The sequence below is a fragment of the Microcaecilia unicolor genome, chromosome 2 (assembly GCF_901765095.1).
Source record: "Microcaecilia unicolor chromosome 2, aMicUni1.1, whole genome shotgun sequence".
In the NCBI taxonomy this organism is placed as follows: Eukaryota; Metazoa; Chordata; class Amphibia; order Gymnophiona; family Siphonopidae; genus Microcaecilia; species Microcaecilia unicolor.
The window spans coordinates 597,268,393-597,290,383 of NC_044032.1; the positions used below are offsets into that span (position 1 = coordinate 597,268,393).

A 21,991-nucleotide genomic window follows, 5' to 3' on the forward strand; every position below is an offset into this window, starting at 1 on the left:
TTAATGGAATGGTTTTCAAACTCATTAATGAACTCCAATATGCTTATGTTAGGCCCGGGGGTTCTCAGCTCTGTCTTCGGGATACACCTAGCCAGTCAGATTTTCAGGATACCCACAGTGAATATGTATGAGATAGATTTGCATAGAATGGAGGGAGTGCATGCAAATTCATTGTAGGTATACTGAAAACCTGACTGGCTATGTGTGTCCTGAGGACAGGGTTGAGAACTCCTGTGTTAGGCCTGTGCACTAACACTTAGCATATGGTTTCCTAATGCAAACCTTTAGCTTCTCAGTGCTATAAGCAAATAGAATGCAAATTACTGTAACATTAAACAGTGTGTGCTGTCAGTAAATAAAAGAAATAAAAAAATAAAGCACAGCCCACCATGGCAATTTGCAGTCATTTGCTGCATCCAGAGTAAAACATCTCCCTCTCTGTCAGTACCTGTGCGGAGCCTGGCCCACTCACAGACAAAAAAAGAGACACTATAAAAATAAAACAGCCTGCCACTCATCATTCCCTTTGCCCCCAACAACCCACAAAATAATCCTTGGCGGTCTAGCGAACACTTCCTCTCCAGACCCTCCTCATCCCCCCCCCCCCCGGCCCACTGCAAGGCAGGAGCAATGCTCACTTGCCACCACCATCCAAAATAGTAGTGCCTGACTCCTAGTGGTATATCCTGATGCATTGCTAGGGTTAGGCACCACCATTTTGGATAATGGCAGTGCTGGAGGCAGAAGTGAGTGAACATCGCTCCTGTGAAACCACCATACATGAGGAAAAGAGCATGTCCTCTTCTACATAGTGAGCACTATTTCTAAAGAGTATAAAATATTATTGGCAACTGATAAAACACCACAATGGCCAAGTAAAAACAAAATTCCTTGGGAAATTACACAAGGCAAACGTTTTCTGGCTGCCCTTCCCTTAATTTAGCAATTTTCTCTATCCCACAGTAATTTCTAATGCAGAGATTTGTTTGTACTATGCATGCTCACAGCACTACCCTCTAGTGCAGTGGTTTTACACTGATTTTCCTGCACTAATATTTCTTCCTGCATTGGGAAGTAGGATTTGCACAGGTAAGTCAAGAGTAAACCATTGCACTAACACGTAGCACATCCCACTGCATCAGCTTCCTAGTGGAAACATACAACTAAACTAATTCAGCGAGTCTGTCAATTAAAACAGTACATTTGAAATACCAGAGCCAAATCTTCTTATCCTGTCAATTAGCTGGTAGAGGTTACTTCTTGTTCTTGCTATGTCCTGCTCGCCAAGGCCACCTTGAAAATAAAAGAAAAAAATATTGAGACAGATAAAATGCAGTTTTCGTTCTTCACAGATATTACACTCTAGCAAACATACAATGAAGAAAGGTATTAGGGGTTATCCTCTGGAAAGTGGAACCTCTCTATAATAGCATTAGATTTGGTGACCTGCCACTCTTACAACAAAGAAAGCAAAATCCATTTGGAAGCATGGGATCTAAAAGCACACAACAGACTGCAGAGAAGTTAACATTTGCACCACACTGACTGGCTTGTTCTCATGCTTACCAACAACAGTTCAGTTTGAGGGGCATTTTCGATATATCATCTAAATCCAATTTTGCACATTTTGCTGAAAATGTCCAAAAATCAAGTGGCAAACACAGACATTTTTCTGGTTTGAAAGTCATTATCTTCTTTTCAAAATGGCCATTAGATGTTTTTGTGCTCAATTCATCTATCTTTTAGGACCATTTTTGAAAAAAAAAAAAAAAAGTCCAAGGAGAAAATGCACAAAAACAAGCGATTGAGATGTATGGGGGGCAGCATTCTTAGTAGACTGGCCACACAGACATCCCAGCAGAGCAGCGGAGCACCCTAGGGGGCTTCACACAATATGTCCCAGGTACACGTAAATGTAATCCACTACAATAGCCCTTATGACTGCATGTGTCTCCTATGTGGGTGCGGTAGGTTTTTGTGGGTTCTGGAAGGGACACACTTTCCCCCAGAGTTAGAGTGAGATATGGGCCTGGGTTACCTTCTCCACAGTGCACTGCACTGACCACTAGACCAGGGGCATAGCCAGACTTCGGCGAGAGGGGGGTCCAGAGCCTGAGGTGAGGGGGCACATTTTAGCCCCACCACCAACAACTTTGACGACCCCTGCCGACAACCCTCTCGACCCCCCCGTCCCGCCGACAACCCTCTCCCGCCGCCTCCGCGGGCTACCTTTGCTGGTGGGGGACCCCAATCCCCGCTAGCCGAGGTCCTCTTCTTCCCGCGAAGGCTTCATTCTGTTTCTGACGTCCTGCACATTGTACATGCAGGACGTCAGACTCACAGAAACAGAACGAAGCCTTCGCGGGAAGACGAGGACCTCGGCTGGTGGGGATTGGGGTCCACCGCCAGCAAAGGTAGCCCACGGCGGCGGCAGGGGAGGGTTGGCGGAGTGATGGGGATCTAGAAGGTCATTGGTGGGAAGGGGGGGGGGTCGAAAGGGTCATCGGCAGGGGGTCCAGGCCTAAATCTACGGGGGCCCAGGCCCCTGTGGCCCCACATAGCTACGCCACTGCACTAGACTCCTCCAGGGACCTGCTTGCTGCTCTAATAGGACTGGCTATAACATTCAAAGCTGTCATACAGGCTGGTGTATACTGTTTATTTTATATCTTTGGGGGGTGGAGGGGTTGGGAGGGGTCAGTGACCACTGGGGGAGTAAAGGGGGTCATGCCTTAATCCCGCCAGTGGTCAGTCAGTCATTTAGGCCACCTTCTTCTGACAGTCGTGATTGAAACAGGTCTACACCAAAATGTCTAACTTTAAACCTGGATGTTTTTGCTTTGTTCCATTACGGCAGAAAACTGTCCAAGTTTTGGGAATGCTTAAATCCCACCCCCAACATGCCCTCAACACAGCCCCTTGTGACTTTGATGCACTGTATACAAACTACATAGAAAAAAAACATCTTAAAAATGGGTTTTGAAGATATTGATTTGGTGGTTTTAGCAAAGAAAAGCAAAACAAAAAAGTCATCCATGTGCTGCTTTTTGGACATTTTTCTGTTTCAAAAACGAGCACCTTTATCTCCTTAGAATGCGTCTGGCCATCCAAGATCATTGAAAATGCTCCACCAGATTTTTAAATCTTTTCTTAAGGTTTAAAGCAGATCTCCAAAAACTCCAATCCTATACAGTTTTTAATCATACAGCAGTTATTAAGCTAGTGGATATTTCAAGAGTGTAATAAGACCTTTAAGGTACTGCCATGTAGACCCAGTAATCAGAAAGATAGGGAAGCTGAAAGTGAACCACCAAGAGGGAACACTAGGGTTTCATTGTCTTTTCAAAATCTAGCTCTTCTATATATATTCATTCAGATAATTCTTCTAGATCTGTCTCTTCTAGGTTTCAGATGAATCTTTTGCTAATTAAAGTTATTTTCAGATTGAATGATCTGAAATATTAATAGTAATAGTATTTAGAATGCTCAAAACACCAGTTTGCTATTTCTTAATTGTTTGGTTTTGCTCTTAAATCTCTGTTTGTTCCAATATGTTAATGCAAGTGGCAGAGTGCTTGTGGGAGTGGACTGATGAAGACAGAAACCCCTCTCCCTTTTCTTATTTCATCATTGGTCACCTTTTGCTTGGAGAGGTCTAATAAACGAATCTCCTGTCCCACCCAACACTGATGTTCTGTTGGTTAAAATATTGGTGAGACCATGGCCCTCCAGTGTCCACCCCAAGCAAAAGCAGTGGAGATGACAATGGACAACTAGGTGCTTAAAAGTCTTTAATGATCAATCTTCTCGCGACTCAACCCGGGCCCTGTTTCAGCTACGAAACCTGCATCAGAAGTCCAATAACTTTCTCCTAAGGTGTATGGAGAGAGAGAAAGAGAGCGAGAGAGAGAGAGAGAGAGAGAGAGAGAGAGAGATTTACAAATTGCTTTGTGTCAAATACAATGGTACTAAATTTACCAGGTGGTGGGGTGGAGCTCAAATACGCTTTTTAACAGATATATACCAAACAACCGTTCATGCGCTAGGAGACCAGAGCCTTCCCAAACCTTGGTTTCCAGTGATTCTCACAGACTTTCTTTAGGACACAGGGTACATCTCATCTGTGTCCATCATCAGCAACAATGATTTCCAGGAGGATCTTGCCTCTCTGGGCAGCCAGAACACCAGACTGAAGTTTGGAACACTCATTGGTTGAATAGCGAAAACCACCCAAAAAACTGTGAGAAGCTGTTGGGATCAGGAGGAAACAGAGGGATGCGACAGAGTATTCTTTCTCTCCCATTGAAAGAATCCTCCTGGAAAGCATTGATGCTGATGGTGGACAGAATAAATGGATGAATACAGAATAAATACTGGTGTGCAGGGGAGTTATTTTTTTTCTTTTATATTTATCATTTTATAGCAGTACTTGACATACCAGTGTTATGATAAATATTCAGATTCAATGCATCTCTGCCACGTGGAGCTTACAATCTAAGTAGGCTTTTTAGTGGGTTTTATTTTACAATAGAATATATTAAAATTTAAACATAACAAAGAAGAAAACTCTCCCAGGCTTGGATAAAGCCCTCTTCTGAAGGGCTTCCACAGCTCATCTTGCTCTTTCTGTGGATCACAACAGGGCAGAAATTTCTAGTCATTCATGCTCTACTTGTGCCATATTCCAAAATGGTCATATGCAAAAATGGTGATCTCCTTGGTCAGCTAATGACTTTGTGGAATATGGAACCAGAGAGACAGGAGTGAATGGGGAATATGGAGTCACTTGGGGAGAAGTGTTTTGGTTAAGTCTGAGATGTTTTAAGTTTATCTGTGGGTAAGGAGAGGTTGGAGGAGGGGGGAGGGTTGGCTAAGCTTAGGAAGATTTTTTTTTTAATATGTTGGGCAGGATCCCTATCAAAAAGAAAGAAAATTGAAAACAAACTGTGTCTTTCTTTTTTTGAAAATGCAATGAAACTAAATAGCAAAGTTGTTGCAATTTCCTTTCAAATAAAGATTCTGTAGATGGGAGGATGTGTGTGGTAGGGAGGGAAGATTATATTTAGACATTTGCTGACCTTGCATGTCAATAGTTTCTCATGCATTTACCTTGTTAAAGCTTTGGCAGCATTTTTTTTTTAATTCTAATAAGATTTTTTTTCTATGGACATGACTGCTGGAACTTCTCCGCTGGCTGCTTTTCATACCTTTCCCTGAGATATTCCAGATAACTTTTGAAACTAGGTATTATTCAGGAAATATTGATATTCAAGCCCAACTTCAGACTCAGACCTCTAGAGCTTAAGTCACGCTGAGGTCCTTACATCTCAGACTTGCCCCCAATCTTGATCTTCATTTGTTTCTTTTTTCAGGTAAGGATTCCTTTTAAACTAGCTTGTTTTGTTTTGTTTTTAATATTTCAAGTGTCATGGCTCCTGAATGTCTGTCTGTCTATCCTTACTAGTCTCTTTTCCTTTTGGCAGTGGTCCTTTCAGGTCAGGAGACCATTATTCTTCTTGTCTTTTAAAAAGTCAGTTCTTATAAAGCAATTCAGATTTGGAATGATCTCTCTTATCAATTCAAAACAATCTTCTTATTCTGTATTTTTCAAACATTTAAAAACTTTTTTTTTGTTTCAAAAGTTCTTGAGTAAGTGCTAACTCTTCTTGTTTTTAGCTATGTGTGCATTGACACTGTATAGTAAACCACTCTAGGCCAAAGTATGGGGGGTGGGGAGGGGGAAAGCAGTCTATAAGTGCTTAGATTAGATATAGATGCTATACATCTGTTTCAAAATAACCTCCCAAATTTACACATGTATGAATGGCAACATTTTCACCATATAAATGGTATATACATATAATTAACAATTTTCCAATGCCACAATTTTAGACATGTAGATGCTGCATGACACTACATTTAAAGGGGATGTGTTTTTTACTTCAGTTCAGGTGGCCCAAAAAATCTATCTGGGCAATTCGATAAATTGTTGCCTCAGTTCCACACGCTTACTGCCAATTCTATAACTGCCATCTTGGCAATAAAATTCCATCTTAGAATAGTTCTTGGCAAACCTATGTTTAGACATGTGCCCTTATGCCTTATCAATGGCAGGTTCAAGTTGGCATGTCTGGCTGTGCCAGGTGACACATATAATTTATGGTATTCAATAAACTACGCATGTAAGTGGGAGACATACACATAGCCTGCCATGCTCAACTCATGTGTACCCCCCTTTTAGTTAGGCATTATCCTATAGAATACTATCTGATGCACACAGGTGCCTAGCTGTCAATTAATGGTGCCTTTTATACGCATAAGTGCATGTACCTCTAGGCTCCAGCTTATAGAATTGTGCTGTCTGTGGGGAAATTCTATAAAAAGAGCACCCATAGTTAAGGGGGTCTTTTACTAAGCCACGGTAGCATTTTTAGCACTCGGTAGAAACCAACTGGTGGTAAACGCTGAGATGTCCATTATATTCCCTATGGGCAGCTCGGCATTTACGCCAGCTGATTTCTACCACGTGCTAAAAGTGCTACCGTGGCTTAGTAAAGACCCCCTTAGGCCCTAAGAAGTCTCATAAATGACCAGAATACCAGCATATGTGTGTGTAAATGCCAATATTCCAGCTACAAACTATTCTATAAGAAGGTGCATAAAAGTAATAGACAGTTGTTTGAAGGTGGGCATACATATGGGTGGAGTCTGGTTGGAGTGTGGATGAGGCACACAGTTACACACATATAAAATACTATAATTTACACATTTATTTTAGCATTTACATCTTCTCTGTGACTGGTGTAAGTAGTCACACCTAATTATCCCGGTGAATCTTACATGTGAAGCTAGTAGTGTATAAAGGAATGTAGATGCCTACGCTCCTTTCTAGAGTAGACCAGTGATTCCCAAACCTGGTCCTGTAGGCACCTCAGCCAGTCAGGTTTTCAAGATATCCACAATGAATATTCATGAGATAGATTAGCATACACTGCCACCGCTGCATGCAAATCTATCTCATGAATATTCATTGTGGATATCCTGAAAACCTGACTGGCTGAGGTGCCTACAGGACCAGGTTTGGGAAACACTAGATAGGAACACTCTAATTGCTTATAGATGCTTCTTTGTAATCTTACCCTTTAAAAGCATGTATTTTCCATTTTCGATGGCAATACACTTATTTTTAAATACTTTTCCCTATCAGCATTTACATCTGCTCTGAGAAACAGGGTCAATGTCCTACTCATTTGGGCCTGGATCTCTACTAGAGATTGAGAGGATAATTGAGCTTACCTCAGTGGTACCTAACACCATCTGAAACATTTTTTTTAAAGAGCTGCAAGTGATATAATTCAGTTTTTGAATATATCATTTTTGTGAAACTGATGTCTCTGCTGTATGTGCCAGCCAATACATGTGGATTTGTCAACATCCTTATTAACATTTTAGGAAAGTCTCCATGTTCAGCAGTGCGTTTAGTAAAATACTCAAAGTATTATAAACATCCCAACCTGGATATCTGAATTCCAGCCTAGATAGAAAATGATGCTTCACATATCTCTCTGGGAACAAATCTGGCATCAGAATGATATTGGGGTACACAGAAAGACACTCTGGAACATGCCATTGATGAAATATAGAATAAATGCTTTCTCTTAACTATAAAACAGGCTGACAAGAAAGCAGTGGCATAGCGAAGGGTGGGCCTGAGTGGACCCAGGCCCACCCACTTTGGGCTCAGGCCCACCCAGTAGCGGCAAACCTCTGATATGACTGGCAGGGATTTCCAAGCCCCACCAGCTGAAAACTCCCAACAATTGTCTATCCTGCATACTTTGTAAATAACAGATCTTTGCCTGCTGCACGCAACGGCAAATACATGCTGTGGGGTCAACATGAGCAGTGTGAATTAGTTACTGCTCGCTGCTGGTAAAAATCTGCTATTTAAAAGGTATGAGGGGAGGAGGATGTTTGAGAGACCATATGGTATGAAGATGCAAGAGGGAGAGACCAAAAAACTCATTGACAAGGCGGAGGTTCTTCTGCCCACCCATCTTGGGACCGGGCCCAGGCCCACCCAAAATTGGGTGTCTGGCTATGTCCCTGCATGAAAGTACTTTTGAAACAGCAATTTTTATTAATTCCTCAGATACTTTGAACATTAGGAAAAAATCAGAACATTTAAAGTCCCATTTCAAAAATCAAAGTTTCCCAGCAAAAAAAAATGGTTCTTTACCACTTTTCTGTATCAGGACAGTACCAAAAGGTATAGGCATTTCAGCCTGGCCACTGATAGTACAGTCTCTCACAGATGCTCAGGAAAAAAACAACAACAAATAAACAAAACAAGAAAAGATAGAACATTCATCCACATGGGTGTTGTCTACAGAACTCCAACACAAACAGAGAAGTTGGACAAATATTTGGCCATAGATATCCAGAAGTTGGGAATGAAGGGGGAGCTGCTGTTGCTGGGAGATTTCAACCTGCTGGATGCAGATTAGAAGGTCCTATCTGCGGAATCATTAAGAGGTAGAGAGAATGTGGATGTTTTTCAAAGTGCATTGCTGACACAAATGCTGATGGACCCAAGAGGGGAGGGGCAACGCTAGATCTTCTGCTCACAAATGGAGATGGTGTATCCAACTTTCAGGTGGGTGCCCACCTGGCCACTAGTGATCACCGCACTGTATGGTTTGATATAAGAGCTAAAGGAGAATGCGGAGACACAAAGCTCAAAATCTGGATTTTAAGCACATTGACTTTATTAAAATTAGCAAGTACCCGAAGAAAGAGCTAATGAGACAGAAGGGCATAAGCATGGTGGAGGATCTGTGGTTCAAACTGAAAGGAGCTATAATTTTGCAGTTTAAGTGGCTATTGAAGACTGCATTATTTATGGAAGCATTTATGTAAAGCTAACATGTATTGGTACAGTTTTTGTTGTCCGTTTCTAAAATGATATAATGTATGTATTTTTTTTGTGATTTTATATTTTGGTATGTTTTTTATTGCAAATCACTTTGATTTAAGTGGTCTAAAAGTGTGAAAAATAAATAAGTATAAAATCAGCAACAGATCTTTATATAAGAAAGATAAACAAGAACAAGAGAAAAAAGAAATAGATATCATTTACCAAAATAAGTCGCTGCCAAATTACAGGCAAAAGAACACAAGAAGAGGAATACAGAAGAGGTTACTGGATAAAAATGAAAGAAGTGAAGAGATAAATATGGCTGGCAAAGACTATGGCCAGAACAACAAATGGCTAAAATCATAAAGAAGGGTGATGATACTTTTTAGGTAATTAGTGAATGGAGGAAGGCTAGAATGGATTTGTACATTGAAAGATATTATGAATCGTTATGTGGAGAGTGATGAGTTAAAAGCAGATGTGCTTAAATACTACTCTTCTGTCTTCACTGAAGAAAATCCTGAAGTACGAACTTGGTTGGCTAATAAAGGCAGATATGAAAATAAAGTTGATATTGCACCATTTACAGAAGAAAACATTTATGAACAACTTGAAAAACTGAAAGTGGACACAAAGCAGTGGGGCCAGATGAGATTTATTCCAGAATCTTGAAAGAGCTCAGAGAGGTTCTAATGGGCCCTCTTAAAGATTTGTTTAATAAATCATTGGTGGCAGGCGAGGTTCTGCAGGATTATAGAAGAGTGGGTGTGGATCCTCATCACCACAAGTGGTAGACAGAGGAAAATTAGGAAACAATGGGGCTGGTAAGCCTTACTTTAGTGGTTGGAAAGGAAATGGAGGCGCTGTTCAAGGAACGGATATTGATTTTCCTGAAATACAGTGGGTTACAAGATGCAAGGTAACATGGTTTCCCCAAAGGAAAATTGCACCAAATGAATCTGATCAATTTCTTTGACTAGGTGACCAGAGAATTGGATAGTGGACATGCTGTAGATGTAGTTTACTTGGATTTCAGTAAGGCCTTTGACACAGTCCCTCATAGGAGTCTCATAAACACATCAGGTTAAACGTAGGATATAAAGTGGTAAACTAGATTGGGAACTGGTTGATAGATAGCAGAGGGTGGTGGTAAATGGAATTTACTCAGAAGACAGAAAGGTAAGTAGTGGAGTTTCTCAGAGATCTGTACTGTGGCCTATTCTATTCAACATATTTGCAAATGACATCATTGAAGAGTTAGAAGGAGAAGTTTACCTTTTTGCGGATGACACCAAAATTTCAAACAGTGTGGATTCCCCAGAGGGAGTGGACAATGTAGAAGAGATGCAGTAGTGGACTAAGAAGAAATGGAGAGATTGTGTAAGTCATATGAAGAAGAATTATTAAAGTTGATGGAGCCCATATGGAGTGGTGAGCACAGCTCTGGCCACCATGTCGGCCAGACTGGATGGACCATGCTAGTCTTTATCTGCCATTGTTTACTGTGTTATTGTGTTAACACTGAAAAATCAAACGCTCATCTTTTTGGGTTGTACAAGTCCCCATACTCTATCCTCTTCAGTTCTTGTTGTAGGCATGCCAATCTCCTCTATCTCACCATGAAAATCTTTGGAGTAACACTTGACAGTACTTTGTCCTTTCAACAGCATATATCCCATATGGTCAAAAATATATATTCAGTTGACATCTTTTCACGAAACCTCTGCTATGCACTCTTATTCATTCCCTTGTAATACACAGCTTAGATTACTGTAATGCTCTCCTACAGGGGACCACAGCCTGCAATATTCACTACCTCCAGATCATTCAGAATGCGGCTGTGTAGTTGCTGGATGTCTTCAAAATGTTCGATCACACTACTCCACTACTACATGAAGAACATTGTCTCCCTGTGTCAATAGAATTTCCTGTAAAATTCTCTAACCAATAAGTTAAACCAATCTCTACCCTCACTATACCTATCACAACTTCTGATAGCATAGTGTATGCTCCCTCAAGGAATACCTATTCCTCACAACACAACTGCCCTATTATATCATCATTTGAACACATATCTTTTGACATCATTTGGACCAAACTCTTCAGTGTTGTCAGTCTGTCACAATGGAATGTTATTTCGCTAATTGTTCTTTATTGTTTAATAAATTTTGACTTTATATATTTATTTTTTTACAATTAGTATTTATTTGCAATTCTTGTATATTATTATTTAAGATGCTTGTATATGTGTTTTTAATATTTTCACAGATGTAGTTTGACTTCTGGGGCAGCCGCATATGGCACCAAAAAGCAGGACTGCATTGAGTCAGTTATATCTTGCCTTTTAAGTTGATTGACTATTGTTAATAAACATCCCTGTGTTGGAACTACATTGGTCTCCCCCAATATTTTGTGTGTTTGCAGAAACAGAACATATCAGCCTCTATGACAGCTTCAGATGTTATGGCTAGTCCTACTGGAGCAGCAAGCAGGTCCCTGGAATAACCTAGTGGTCAGTGCAGTGCACGGTGGAGAAGGGGACCCAGGCCCATAATCTATTCTAACTGTTATACTTGTGATGAAAAGTGTCAGCCCCCCAAAACTCACCAAACTCCTACTGTATCCATATATGTGACACCTGAGACCATAACTGCCATTATAATTGTGTATAATTAGGTACAGTAAGTATTTGGTGGGTTTTGTAGAGCTCATACAATATAAGGAGGTAAGGGTGAGATGTGTACCTAGGACCTTTTATGTGAAGTCCACTTCAGTGCCTCCTAGGGTGCCCCACTGCTCTTCTGGGATGAGTGTGTGGCACAGAATGCTGGCTCCTCCTACATTCCAAAGGCTTAATTTTGTGCATTTTTCAGTTGGACATTTTCTTTTTCAAAAAGAATCCAAAAAGATAGATGCACTAAGCAGAAACATCTAAGAAATGGTCATTTTTGAACATAAATGGTCATGTTCATCAATGGATTTTTGGACATTTTTCGCAAAACGTCCAAAGTCAGATTTAAACGTCATATCGAAAATGCCCCGCCATATAAACTATTAAGAGGCTTACAACAACTCTCAACATGCAGTAATTCAGGCATTAAACAGTTAACATGGCTTAGTAAATTCAGTAGGGTCCTTAAGAAGTGATAAACCATTAGAATGTGAGTTCAATTTCTTCTTTTACCATCCTTTTTCCTAGGCAACTACTGCTGACAACAGTGGAATTAACTGAGCAATATAAGAGATGAAGTCCCAATGAAATATCTCCTCACTGTAATCCTTGGATTGGTTACACAGAACCCTCCACATTAAAAGGAAACCCCTTTATTCCCTCTTTGCCTTCTAAACCAACTATCTCCAAAGCAAACAAAAACATAAGGTAAACAAGGAGCTTGCAAAATAATTTTCTAATTTTACATGTTTCTGACAACCAGTTGGCAGTTCACACATCAGATTTAAATAATTTTCAAAAAATGTCAACTCCACATGCCAGCTGGGAACTGACTGAATCAGATGCCCATCTGAACACTCATCAACAGCTTCACTCCAGCTTTTAATCAATAAATAAGATGGGGGCCCTTCATGCCTTATACAACATTTCCACTGTCAACTTATGATAAAATGAAGGTTCAGATCCAAATTTTGAACACACAGAGGACATATTGGCTTGGGATGTATGTCCCTGTAACTTTAGAAAAGGGCCAGGCTTCAGAGGCATGGACATATCACACAGCAACCTTTATCTACAGTTTTTTGACAGAATCCTTTCCCAAACTGTGCTTGAAATTAATGAACCATCTTAACTAAAAATTACCACATACCAACTGATATTAGTGTGCACTAAATGCCACACAGCCCATTGCCGCATGGCTCATAGTAATGAAGGGCTAGATTCAGTATGGGGCTCAAAAATCAGCACTCAATGCTGTTCTACAATGACCACTCAAAGATGACTATCCATTATAGAATAACCTTGAGTGCTGATTTTGGCACCCAAATTTGGGTGCACATCCCAGGTATTCTATAACACTGCATGAAAATTTTAGGACTGCCCCTGACTCGCCCATGTACCTTCCATGGACACACACCCTTTTAGGTTGCACGCTATGGGATTTGGGTACACATTGTTATACAATAGCACGTAAAATGGGCATACTAAGCTTTAGTAAAAAAGGGCCTAAACCTCGGTCCTGGTGTGCAAGTTAAATTAGGCTACTCTACCCCCACTTGCTTGCTGGTTTCTTAGGAATGGCCATAATATCTGGACCTGTCACACAGCCTGGTATGTACTGTCACATCTCTGGGGGATGAGAGGGGGGTCATTGACCACTGGGGGATTAATAGGGGGCCATGACTTATTCCTCCAGTGGTAAGCTGGTAAGTTAGAGCACTTTTTTCTGACTTAAACAGGTCTAGATATAACCCTACTTCTTTTTTGCCGTGGACCTTTTTTTCTGTTTCATTAGCACTGAAAAAAGTCCAGATTTTAAGCCCGCCCAAGTACTCCCCAAAACACACCTCCAACATGCCACCGTGTGATTTAGATGAACTGCGGAATAAAATGTCCCAATTCTGAGTTTTGAAAATCACAACTTAGACAGAGATGCTCAAAGTTTACTGTGCTTGCAACATTTCATTTAGATTGGTTTTAGCCAGCCTAAATGAAACGTTATTGTGTTACTAATGCACAGAGGCTTTCAGCCACTGGAGCTGGCAGTAGGTTTTAGTTGTTAAAGCAGGATGACTTTTATAGTCCTTTCTGCCCAGAATGTCTGCTGGAGTGTGAAAGCGATGACATAGAAAGGTAGAAGACTGCACTTTGGCACCTGTAAAGATCAGGCCACCAATTCCCTGCTTCTGGAGAACAAAAGGTCCTATTCCTACTGTTTGAAAGGGGTGGTTCTTTAACAGGAGGCGAAGCCCATGACTCTTAAGCACACCAGGAAGCACTACCCCCCCCCCCCCCCCCAATTACTGGACATGTGCACAAGAGCTATATCTACCACACAGCTCTTGTGGGCATGTGCCAGGAATGTTCCAACCCCTTTACCAAGCAATTCTCAACACTAATAGCATGCATATAATTTGTATGCTGTTAGTCTTGAGCATTGGTCATTATTTGTTTCTCATTGTGAGAGCCGAGAACAGCGCCAGAGTTTTGTTAGATTTTGTTGCCATAAAAACACTCAGCTGCCTCTTTATGCTACATAGTACATAAGTATTGCCATACTGGGACAGACCAAAGGTCCATCAAGCCCAGCATCCTGTTTCCAACAGTGGCCAATCCAGGTCACAAATACCTGGCAAGATCCCAAAAAGTGCAAACATTTCTATACTGCTAATCCCAGAAATAGTGCATTCTTCCCAAGTCCATTTAATAATGGTCTATGGACTTCTTCTTTAGGAAGCCGTCCAAACCTTTTTTAAACTCCGCTAAGCTAACTGCCTTTACCACATTCTCTGGCAACGAATTCCAGAGTTTAATTACACGTTGAGTGAAGAAATATTTTCTCTGATTCATTTTAAATTTACTACATTGTAGCTTCATTGCATGCCCCCTAGTCCTAGTATTTTTGGAAAGCATAAACAGGCACTTCACATCAACTCCACTTATTATTTTACAGAGCTCTATCATATCTCCCCTCAGCCGCCTTTTCTCTAAGCTGAAGAGCCCTAGCCACTTGCCTTTCCTCATAGGGAAGTTGTCCCATCCCCTTTATCATTTTCGTCACCCTTCTCTGCACCTTTTCTAATTCCACTATATCTTTTTTGAGATACGGCGACCGGAATTGAACACAATATTTGAGGTGCTGTCGCACCATGGTGCGATACAAAGGCATTATAACATCCTCATTTTTGTTTTTCATTCCTTTCCTAATAATACCTAACATTCTATTTGCTTTCTTAGCCGCAGCAGCACACTGAGCAGAAGGTTTCAAGGTATCATCAATGACGACACCTAGATCCCTTTCTTGGTCTTTGACTAACGTGGAACCTTGCATGATGTAGCTATAATTCAGGTTCCTCTTTCCCACGTGCATCACTTTGCACTTGCTTGCATCATCTGCCATTTAGACAGCCAGTCTCGTAAGGTCCTCTTGTAATTTTTCACAATCCTCCCGCGATTTAATGACTTTGACTAACTTATTAGTGTCATCAGCAAATTTAATTACCTCACTAGTTACTCCCAACTCTAGGTCATTTATAAATATGTTAAAAAGCAGCGGTCCCAGCACAGACCCCCTGGGGAACCCCACTAACTACTCTTCTACATTGAGAATAGTAACCATTTAACCCTACTCTCTGTTTTTTATCTTTTATTAAGTCTTGGTATTTTTATTGTTTTTAATACAGGAGAAGCATTAGTAACAACAAGTGTAATCTACAATTTGATTTAATATTGGGAGTACAGAAAGAAAGGGAGAGGAAAAAAAACTAATGAGGATATAATATAAATCAAAGTACGTTTCATGCATGTAGCATAATATAAATACAAGAACACTTCTCGTTTTACATCTTGAAAATAAGATATCAAAGGAGAGACCACTTTTCCTTATACAAAGCAAAACAAAATGATTTTTTTGGCAAAATATGTTTCATATTTATAAGTTTGGAATAAGAAATTCCACCATTCTTGATAATTAGCTTGATGGAGAACTTTCCAGTGTGAAAAGACTACTCTCAAATTCAACATGTTTTCCATCTTTTAACCAGTTTTTAATCCATAATAGAACACTACCTCCTATCCCATGACTCTCCAATTTCCTCTGGAGTCTTTCATGAGGTACTTTGTCAAACGCCTTCTGAAAATCCAGATACACAATATCAACCGGCTCACCTTTATCCACGTTTGTTCACCCCTTCAAAGAAATGTAGTAGATTTCAAAAGAGAAAAAAATGTCTAAAAAGTAGTAAATGAGTACTATAGATGGAACACCCCCCCCCCCCCCCGAAAAAAGGTGCCATATTAAATTTGGACTTTGCACACAGTAAAATCCTGCATAACAGTACATTAAGCCAGATTCTAGCACATCAACCACAAAAGAGAGGACTTTAAGTGTTCCAGGGGTGGGAACAGAGTATAGGTGATTAGCACTGAATATCAGAAATCTCCAGCTAAAATTAAATGGAAAAGGAAAGCCACTAAAATGCGTTAAGCCACCTTTAACTATAATATTCAGCAGCTGGATTTAACCACTTCAGTCTGTTGAGTATCTGGATAAAGTGATCCAGAAAACATTTATATATAGGTTTATTTGGTCATCAGCCATTGAATATCAACCTCATTACATTTACAGCTATATTTATTGCTCATTTCTAGATTAGGCAGTGCCTTGTCCAAAACAGCATCAGGTAACATGAACGTCATTTACAGCTTCTCAGGACGGTCCTGGACAAAGAGGCAGGGACCACAGCTCCCTTTCAAGATCAGTACAAGCACATCCTGTGACCAACCAGTAAGTGTCACTAATACACAACGGCAAGGCCCCCTCCATGGGCTATGAATACAGTCTCTGCAAAATCTTCAGGTTCAGTCAATTCAAGAAACAAGAGTTGGGTCCTACAGTTGAATCCGATATCCTATGTTGCAGGGTACCATAGAGCTGATGATATATTAAAGAGATTGCATAACAGAAGCACAGGCAATGCCATAGCTTAGCTGAAGTAAGATTGTTCACCAAATAATTATGTGCCTAATTAGTAAGCTTGCTTTGCCAAATAACTGATATATCCATGGGGAGGTTTTTTTTTTTTCTTGCATAGAGGAATGAGGTAATACTTCAATATGCTATTTTTGTAACAGTGTCGTAACTGTTACCTTATACTTTATGTAACTAAAGGCCATATAAAATGAAATAGTCCTTTAAGTCTGTGTTTTATGGCAAAACTGCACAAATAAGAACAAAATGCCATATTTGTTCTTGATACATTGAAAAAATAATACACATTTTTAACAATTATTAGTCTTGAAATTCAAGAACAAATCAAGAGGAATAGCACTGTTTTGATCAAATCCCTTTTGTAAAGTACCAGGAAAATGTGAGCATCCCTCTATGTAAAATAGGATTTCATACATCTGAGCAGGCCCAAAATTTCAAACACAAAGAATTTTTGGTTAACTCTTGAAGCCAATTAAACAACTCCTTTGAATATCGACCCTAGAGAGATAGCAGTTTCAGATTTTCCTAAATGTATGCCTGTGCGGTCAATATAACCTAAAATGACAGTGACTACAACTGTTTAATTAAATAGACTCAAAGATGATGAAAACTCTAAGCAGCAATTCTATAACTTTGTATCTCCAGTTAAATACGCCTTTGCCACATGCTGAGTGCCAATTCTATTATGGCAATTGTACGTCAAAATGCCATTATAAAATACTAGTGTAAACCTGAACTGGTGTGCCTAAAAGGCATGACCATTTACGCCAACTTAATGACAAGCATAAATGGGTGCACCTAAATGTGCCACGCAAAGCATGTAACTTACAGTATTTTGTGAGTTGCATGTATATGTTGGAGATGTGCCCCACCCCTCCCATGTTGCCCCCACATGTATGTCCCCTTGCAGTTAAGCACTCTCTTGTAAAACACACAGCACACACATAAGTGGTGCTTTTCTGTGCACTTAGGCATATCCGGTTGGAGGAATATAGATCAAAAATGTTTTATGCTGAAGGAGCACAACTGTGGAATGCACTTCCAAGTGATTGCCTACCATGTAGAGCTACCTACAGTTTGGAAACAATTGAAGGCTTTGATGTTTCAAGAGGTATTTTGTTGATATTTGGGCTTTAGTTTTTAATTTAAGTTTTTACCTTGTATTAATTTTATGGAAGTTTATTTTATTATGTGTGTTGATTTTGTAAACCTTCTAGTTCTTTGGATAGTGTGGTATATAAACTGTACAATAAAATAATAATAAGTTTCAAGTTTATTTAAAACGTTCTTCCCTGCGCATCAGACAAGCATCTGGGCAGCTTACAGACTAAAATGTGAAGTGCCCAGTTGTACAATTGCCCTTTACCTGATTTATGTAAAAAAAAAATGGTAATATGTCTGAGGTGCAAAAACTAAAAGGTTTCAATTTACCATAAACAAATATCCACGAGTAATTCATTTTAAAACCAGTCGAAAGCTCCTACCATTTCTAAGACTATTCAAGTGGGAGAACGATGCAGAGATACAGAGACATGACTTTGGGAATGCCTCCCAACGCAGATGTGTGTGAGGGTGTGTGAAGGATTTGTGGTACGGGTGTGTCTAGGGTAAGGATGTTTGTAGTGACTGTAGATGATGAGTGTTTGAGTGTATACTATGGGGCATGGAGTACTTATCTTAGTTGCCACCTGGGGAAAGCACCCTCCCAGGAGGAGGAGTACCCCCTCACCTGAATAAAGGGGTATGCAGAGCAGGCGTGCAGCAATCGTCTCTGCTGCTCCACCACCCCAGAACAGGAAGTAGATGTCAGAGGGGGCAGGGGACCAACACTAAGCACCCCCTTGCCCCCCAACGCCCTACCCCTGCAGGCTTGCCCCACCCCTGCAGGCTTATTTTTGAAAGAGAAGAGCGCCCATCTTCTGACACAAATCGGGAGATGGGCGTCCTTCTCTCAGGGTCGCCCAAATCGGCATAATCAAAAGCCGATTTTGGGCATCCTCAACTACTTTCCGTCGCAGGGATGACCAAAGTTCACGGAGGCGTGTCGGAAGCATAGCGAAGGCGGGACTGGGGTGTGCTTAACACATGGGCGTCCTCGGCTGATAATGGAAAAAATGAAGGGCATCCCTAAGGAGCATTTGGCCGACTTTACTTGGTCCATTTTTTCTTGCAACCAAGCCTCAAAAAGGTGCCCAAACTGACCAGATGACCACCAGAGGTAATTGGGGATGACCTCCCCTTACTTCCCTAGTGGACACTAACCCCCTCCCACCCTAAAAAAAAACCTTTTTTGCCAGCCTCTATGCCAGCCTCAAATGGCATACTCAGGTCCATCGCAGCAGTATGCAGGTCCCTGGAGCAGTTTTAGTGGGTGCAGTGCATTTCAGGCAGGTAGACCCAAGCCCACCCCCCACCCCATCTGTTACACTTGTGGTGGTAAATATGAGCCCTCCAAAACCCACCAGAAACACACTGTACCCACATCTAGGTGCCCCCTTCACCCCTTAGGGCTATGGTAGTGGTGCATAGTTGTGGGGAGTGGGTTTGGGGGGGCTCAGCACCCAAGGTAAGGGAGCTATGCACCTGGGAGCAATTTCTGAAGTCCACTGCAGTGCTCCCTAGGGTGCCCGGTTGGTGTCCTGGCATGTGAGGGGGACCAGTGCACTACGAATGCTCCTCCCATGACCAAATGGATTGGATTTGGTCGTTTTTGAGATGGGCGTCCTCGGTTTCCATTATCGCAGAAAATCGAGGATGACCATCTCTAAGGTCGCCCATCTCAACATTTAGGTCGACCATCTCTAAGGTTGACCTAAATGTTGAGATTTGGGAGTCAACGACCGTATTAACGAAACAAAAGATGGCCGCCCATCTTGTTTTGATAATATGGGTTTCCCCGCCCCTTCGCTGGGCCGTCCTGCGAGGACGCCCTCAGGAAAACATGGGCGCCCCATTCGATTATGCCCCTCCTGGTATGCTAGAACAATGGAGGCTGGTAGAATTGTGCCTCAGAAGAATGTACACGTGTGCATCAGTGCCTGTATGGTCCTGTATGAGTACTGTGTGTGGATGAGTAGAGGAATGTGTGGGTTGGGCGTGTAGATGTGTGCAACTTTTGGGGTATGTGTGTTGGCTATGGCTGTTGAAATATGTTCATTTTTTAGTGTCATTTTGTTCATTAGTATGCCCTGAAATATTTCATTCAATCATAGTAACATAGTAGATGACGGCATAAAAAGACCTGCACGGTCCATCCAGTCTGCCCAACAAGACAACTCATGTGTGCTACTTTTTGTGTATACCCTACTTTGATTTGTACCTATGCTCTTCAGGGCACAAACCGTTTAAGTCTGCCCAGCACTATCCCCGCCTCCCAACCACCAGCCCCGCCTCCCAACCACCGGCTCTGGCACAGACCGTATAAGTCTGCCCAGCACTATCCCCGCCTCCCACCACCGGCTCTGGCAATATAATGCACATTAACCTATTGTAAAAAGTAATATAACAGAGCATCTGATTTAAGAAGGCAAATAGGCACCTACTTAGGACTATTTTATAAAGACACATAGGGGGCATTTTTGATATGACATCTAAATCCAACTTTGCATGTTTTGCTAAAAACGACCAAAATTCAAGTGGGGAATATAGCCATTTTCAAAAAAGAAATTTTTTTTTTCAAAAATAGCAATTTGCTAGATGTTTTTATGCTCTGTGTGTTTATCTTTTTGGTCCGTTTTCGGAAAAAAAATTCTAAGTGAAAAACATAAAATTACACCATTAGGATATAGGAGGAGCCAGCATTCTTTGTAGACTGGCCACATAGACATTGCAGGAGAGCAATGGGACACTGCAGTGGACTTCAAATACATGCTCCCAGGTACATCTCACCATTGCTCCCTTATCTTGTCCGATAAGCCCCCCAAAACCCACTACTCCAAACTGTACACCACTACAATGTGATGTTTGAGAGCCCTTGGCCCAGAAGTGGCCACGTGAGAATCACCCAACCACCTCTTTTTAGACTGAGTCCCCTCAGAACTAAGAGTGCTCCCAAGAACTGGACCGGAACACAAGTGGAGATGAACTGAGGCAGCTTTATTACCAGCAAAAACATAGGGGTAAAAGGGTAGCCAAATGGCACAGAAAGGAAAACAGGCAGCCTAGCTATACAGTCTAACCTGGCTGAAGCAAAGCAAACCTAAAACATAAAATACGGTAAAGTAGAACAGCCTAGCTATATAGGGGAATCAAACATAGGCAGCCTAGATGCACATATGACTACTGGCGGAAACAATGCAAAACATAACATATACAGTAAAGGTAAAGTAGAACAGCCCTGCTGTATCATAAGCAGCCTTGCTGCACATCTCAATACTAGCAGAGCAATGCAAACATATGGCATACAGTAGAACACAATACACTAGGCAAAAGGGCCCGCCCTATCAGGACAAAGAAACAGGCAATATTTGGCTAACAGAGGTAACACTGCTAGTGGTTAAGAAGAGGATTCATTCTGTCAGTACACTCAGATGAGCCACGGAACAACTGCGGCAAGCTCCCTCAAAACCAGAGTGGAGCAGAAGCAAAACAAAGAGAAAAGAAAGACTCTCTTGAAGACCTGCACCACAGGTAAAGGCAAGAGCGGGTCACTCTGCTCACAGAAGACTGGGGATGTCATCTAAGACAAGCAGTCACTGAGGCGCCTGAGCCGGATGCTCCCAAGGCAAGCAAGATAAAGCAACAAAGCTCGAGCCGACGCTCTCAAGGCAAGCAAGGTAAAGAAGCCAAACCTGAGCCGACACTCCCAAGGCAGAAGACTCAATGGCCTTGCACAGCACCCAAGGGCCAGGATTAGCCCACATGGACCCCTCCGTGCTCCAAGCACTGCTCCCACGTCCAGAGCTACCTCACGACATGGTCTCAGCTGCTGTACTTTTAGCATTCCCCATCATCCAGCCCACACAGTCTCAAACACAGCACAAAGTCACTCGCTACATACAGCAAGTAAGGACACATGGTGGGTGACTGGAATCTCAACTGAGGCACGGGAAGCTCTGGACTCACAGGCCTGGCAGCAGGCTTCACTGGACCTAAGCAAAGGTGAAAGCTGAAGGCAGAGCTATTACTCCTCAGAACTACCAAGCTTGAAAGCAGACTTCCACTGGAACACAGCATAAGGTGAAAGCTGTAGGCCAAGCTTTACTCCTCAGGACTCCCAACCCTGAAAGCAGGCTTCACAAGAACACAGCATAAAGAAAAGCTCAGGACTCCCTGGCTTGGAAACAGTTCTCCACAGGAATGCCCACTCTGTAACAAACTTTCCTACATCCATGACCTCTTTATCTCTCGTACTCTCCATCTGCTTGCCCTAACTGAAACTTGGCTTTACCCTGAAGACTCTGCTTCAGTCACA

General features: G+C 41.6%; 1 protein-coding gene across 1 annotated transcript in view; it reads right to left on the reverse strand.

Moving 5' to 3' along the window:
- Window positions 1-21,991, reverse strand: part of TLL1 (tolloid like 1) — a 499,423-nt gene that overhangs the window by 282,149 nt on the left and 195,283 nt on the right. Inside the window, exon 3 of the mRNA XM_030191579.1 lies at window positions 1,213-1,293. Within this exon, the coding sequence (XP_030047439.1) occupies window positions 1,213-1,293 (81 nt within the window). The remainder of the gene's footprint in view (window positions 1-1,212; window positions 1,294-21,991) is intronic.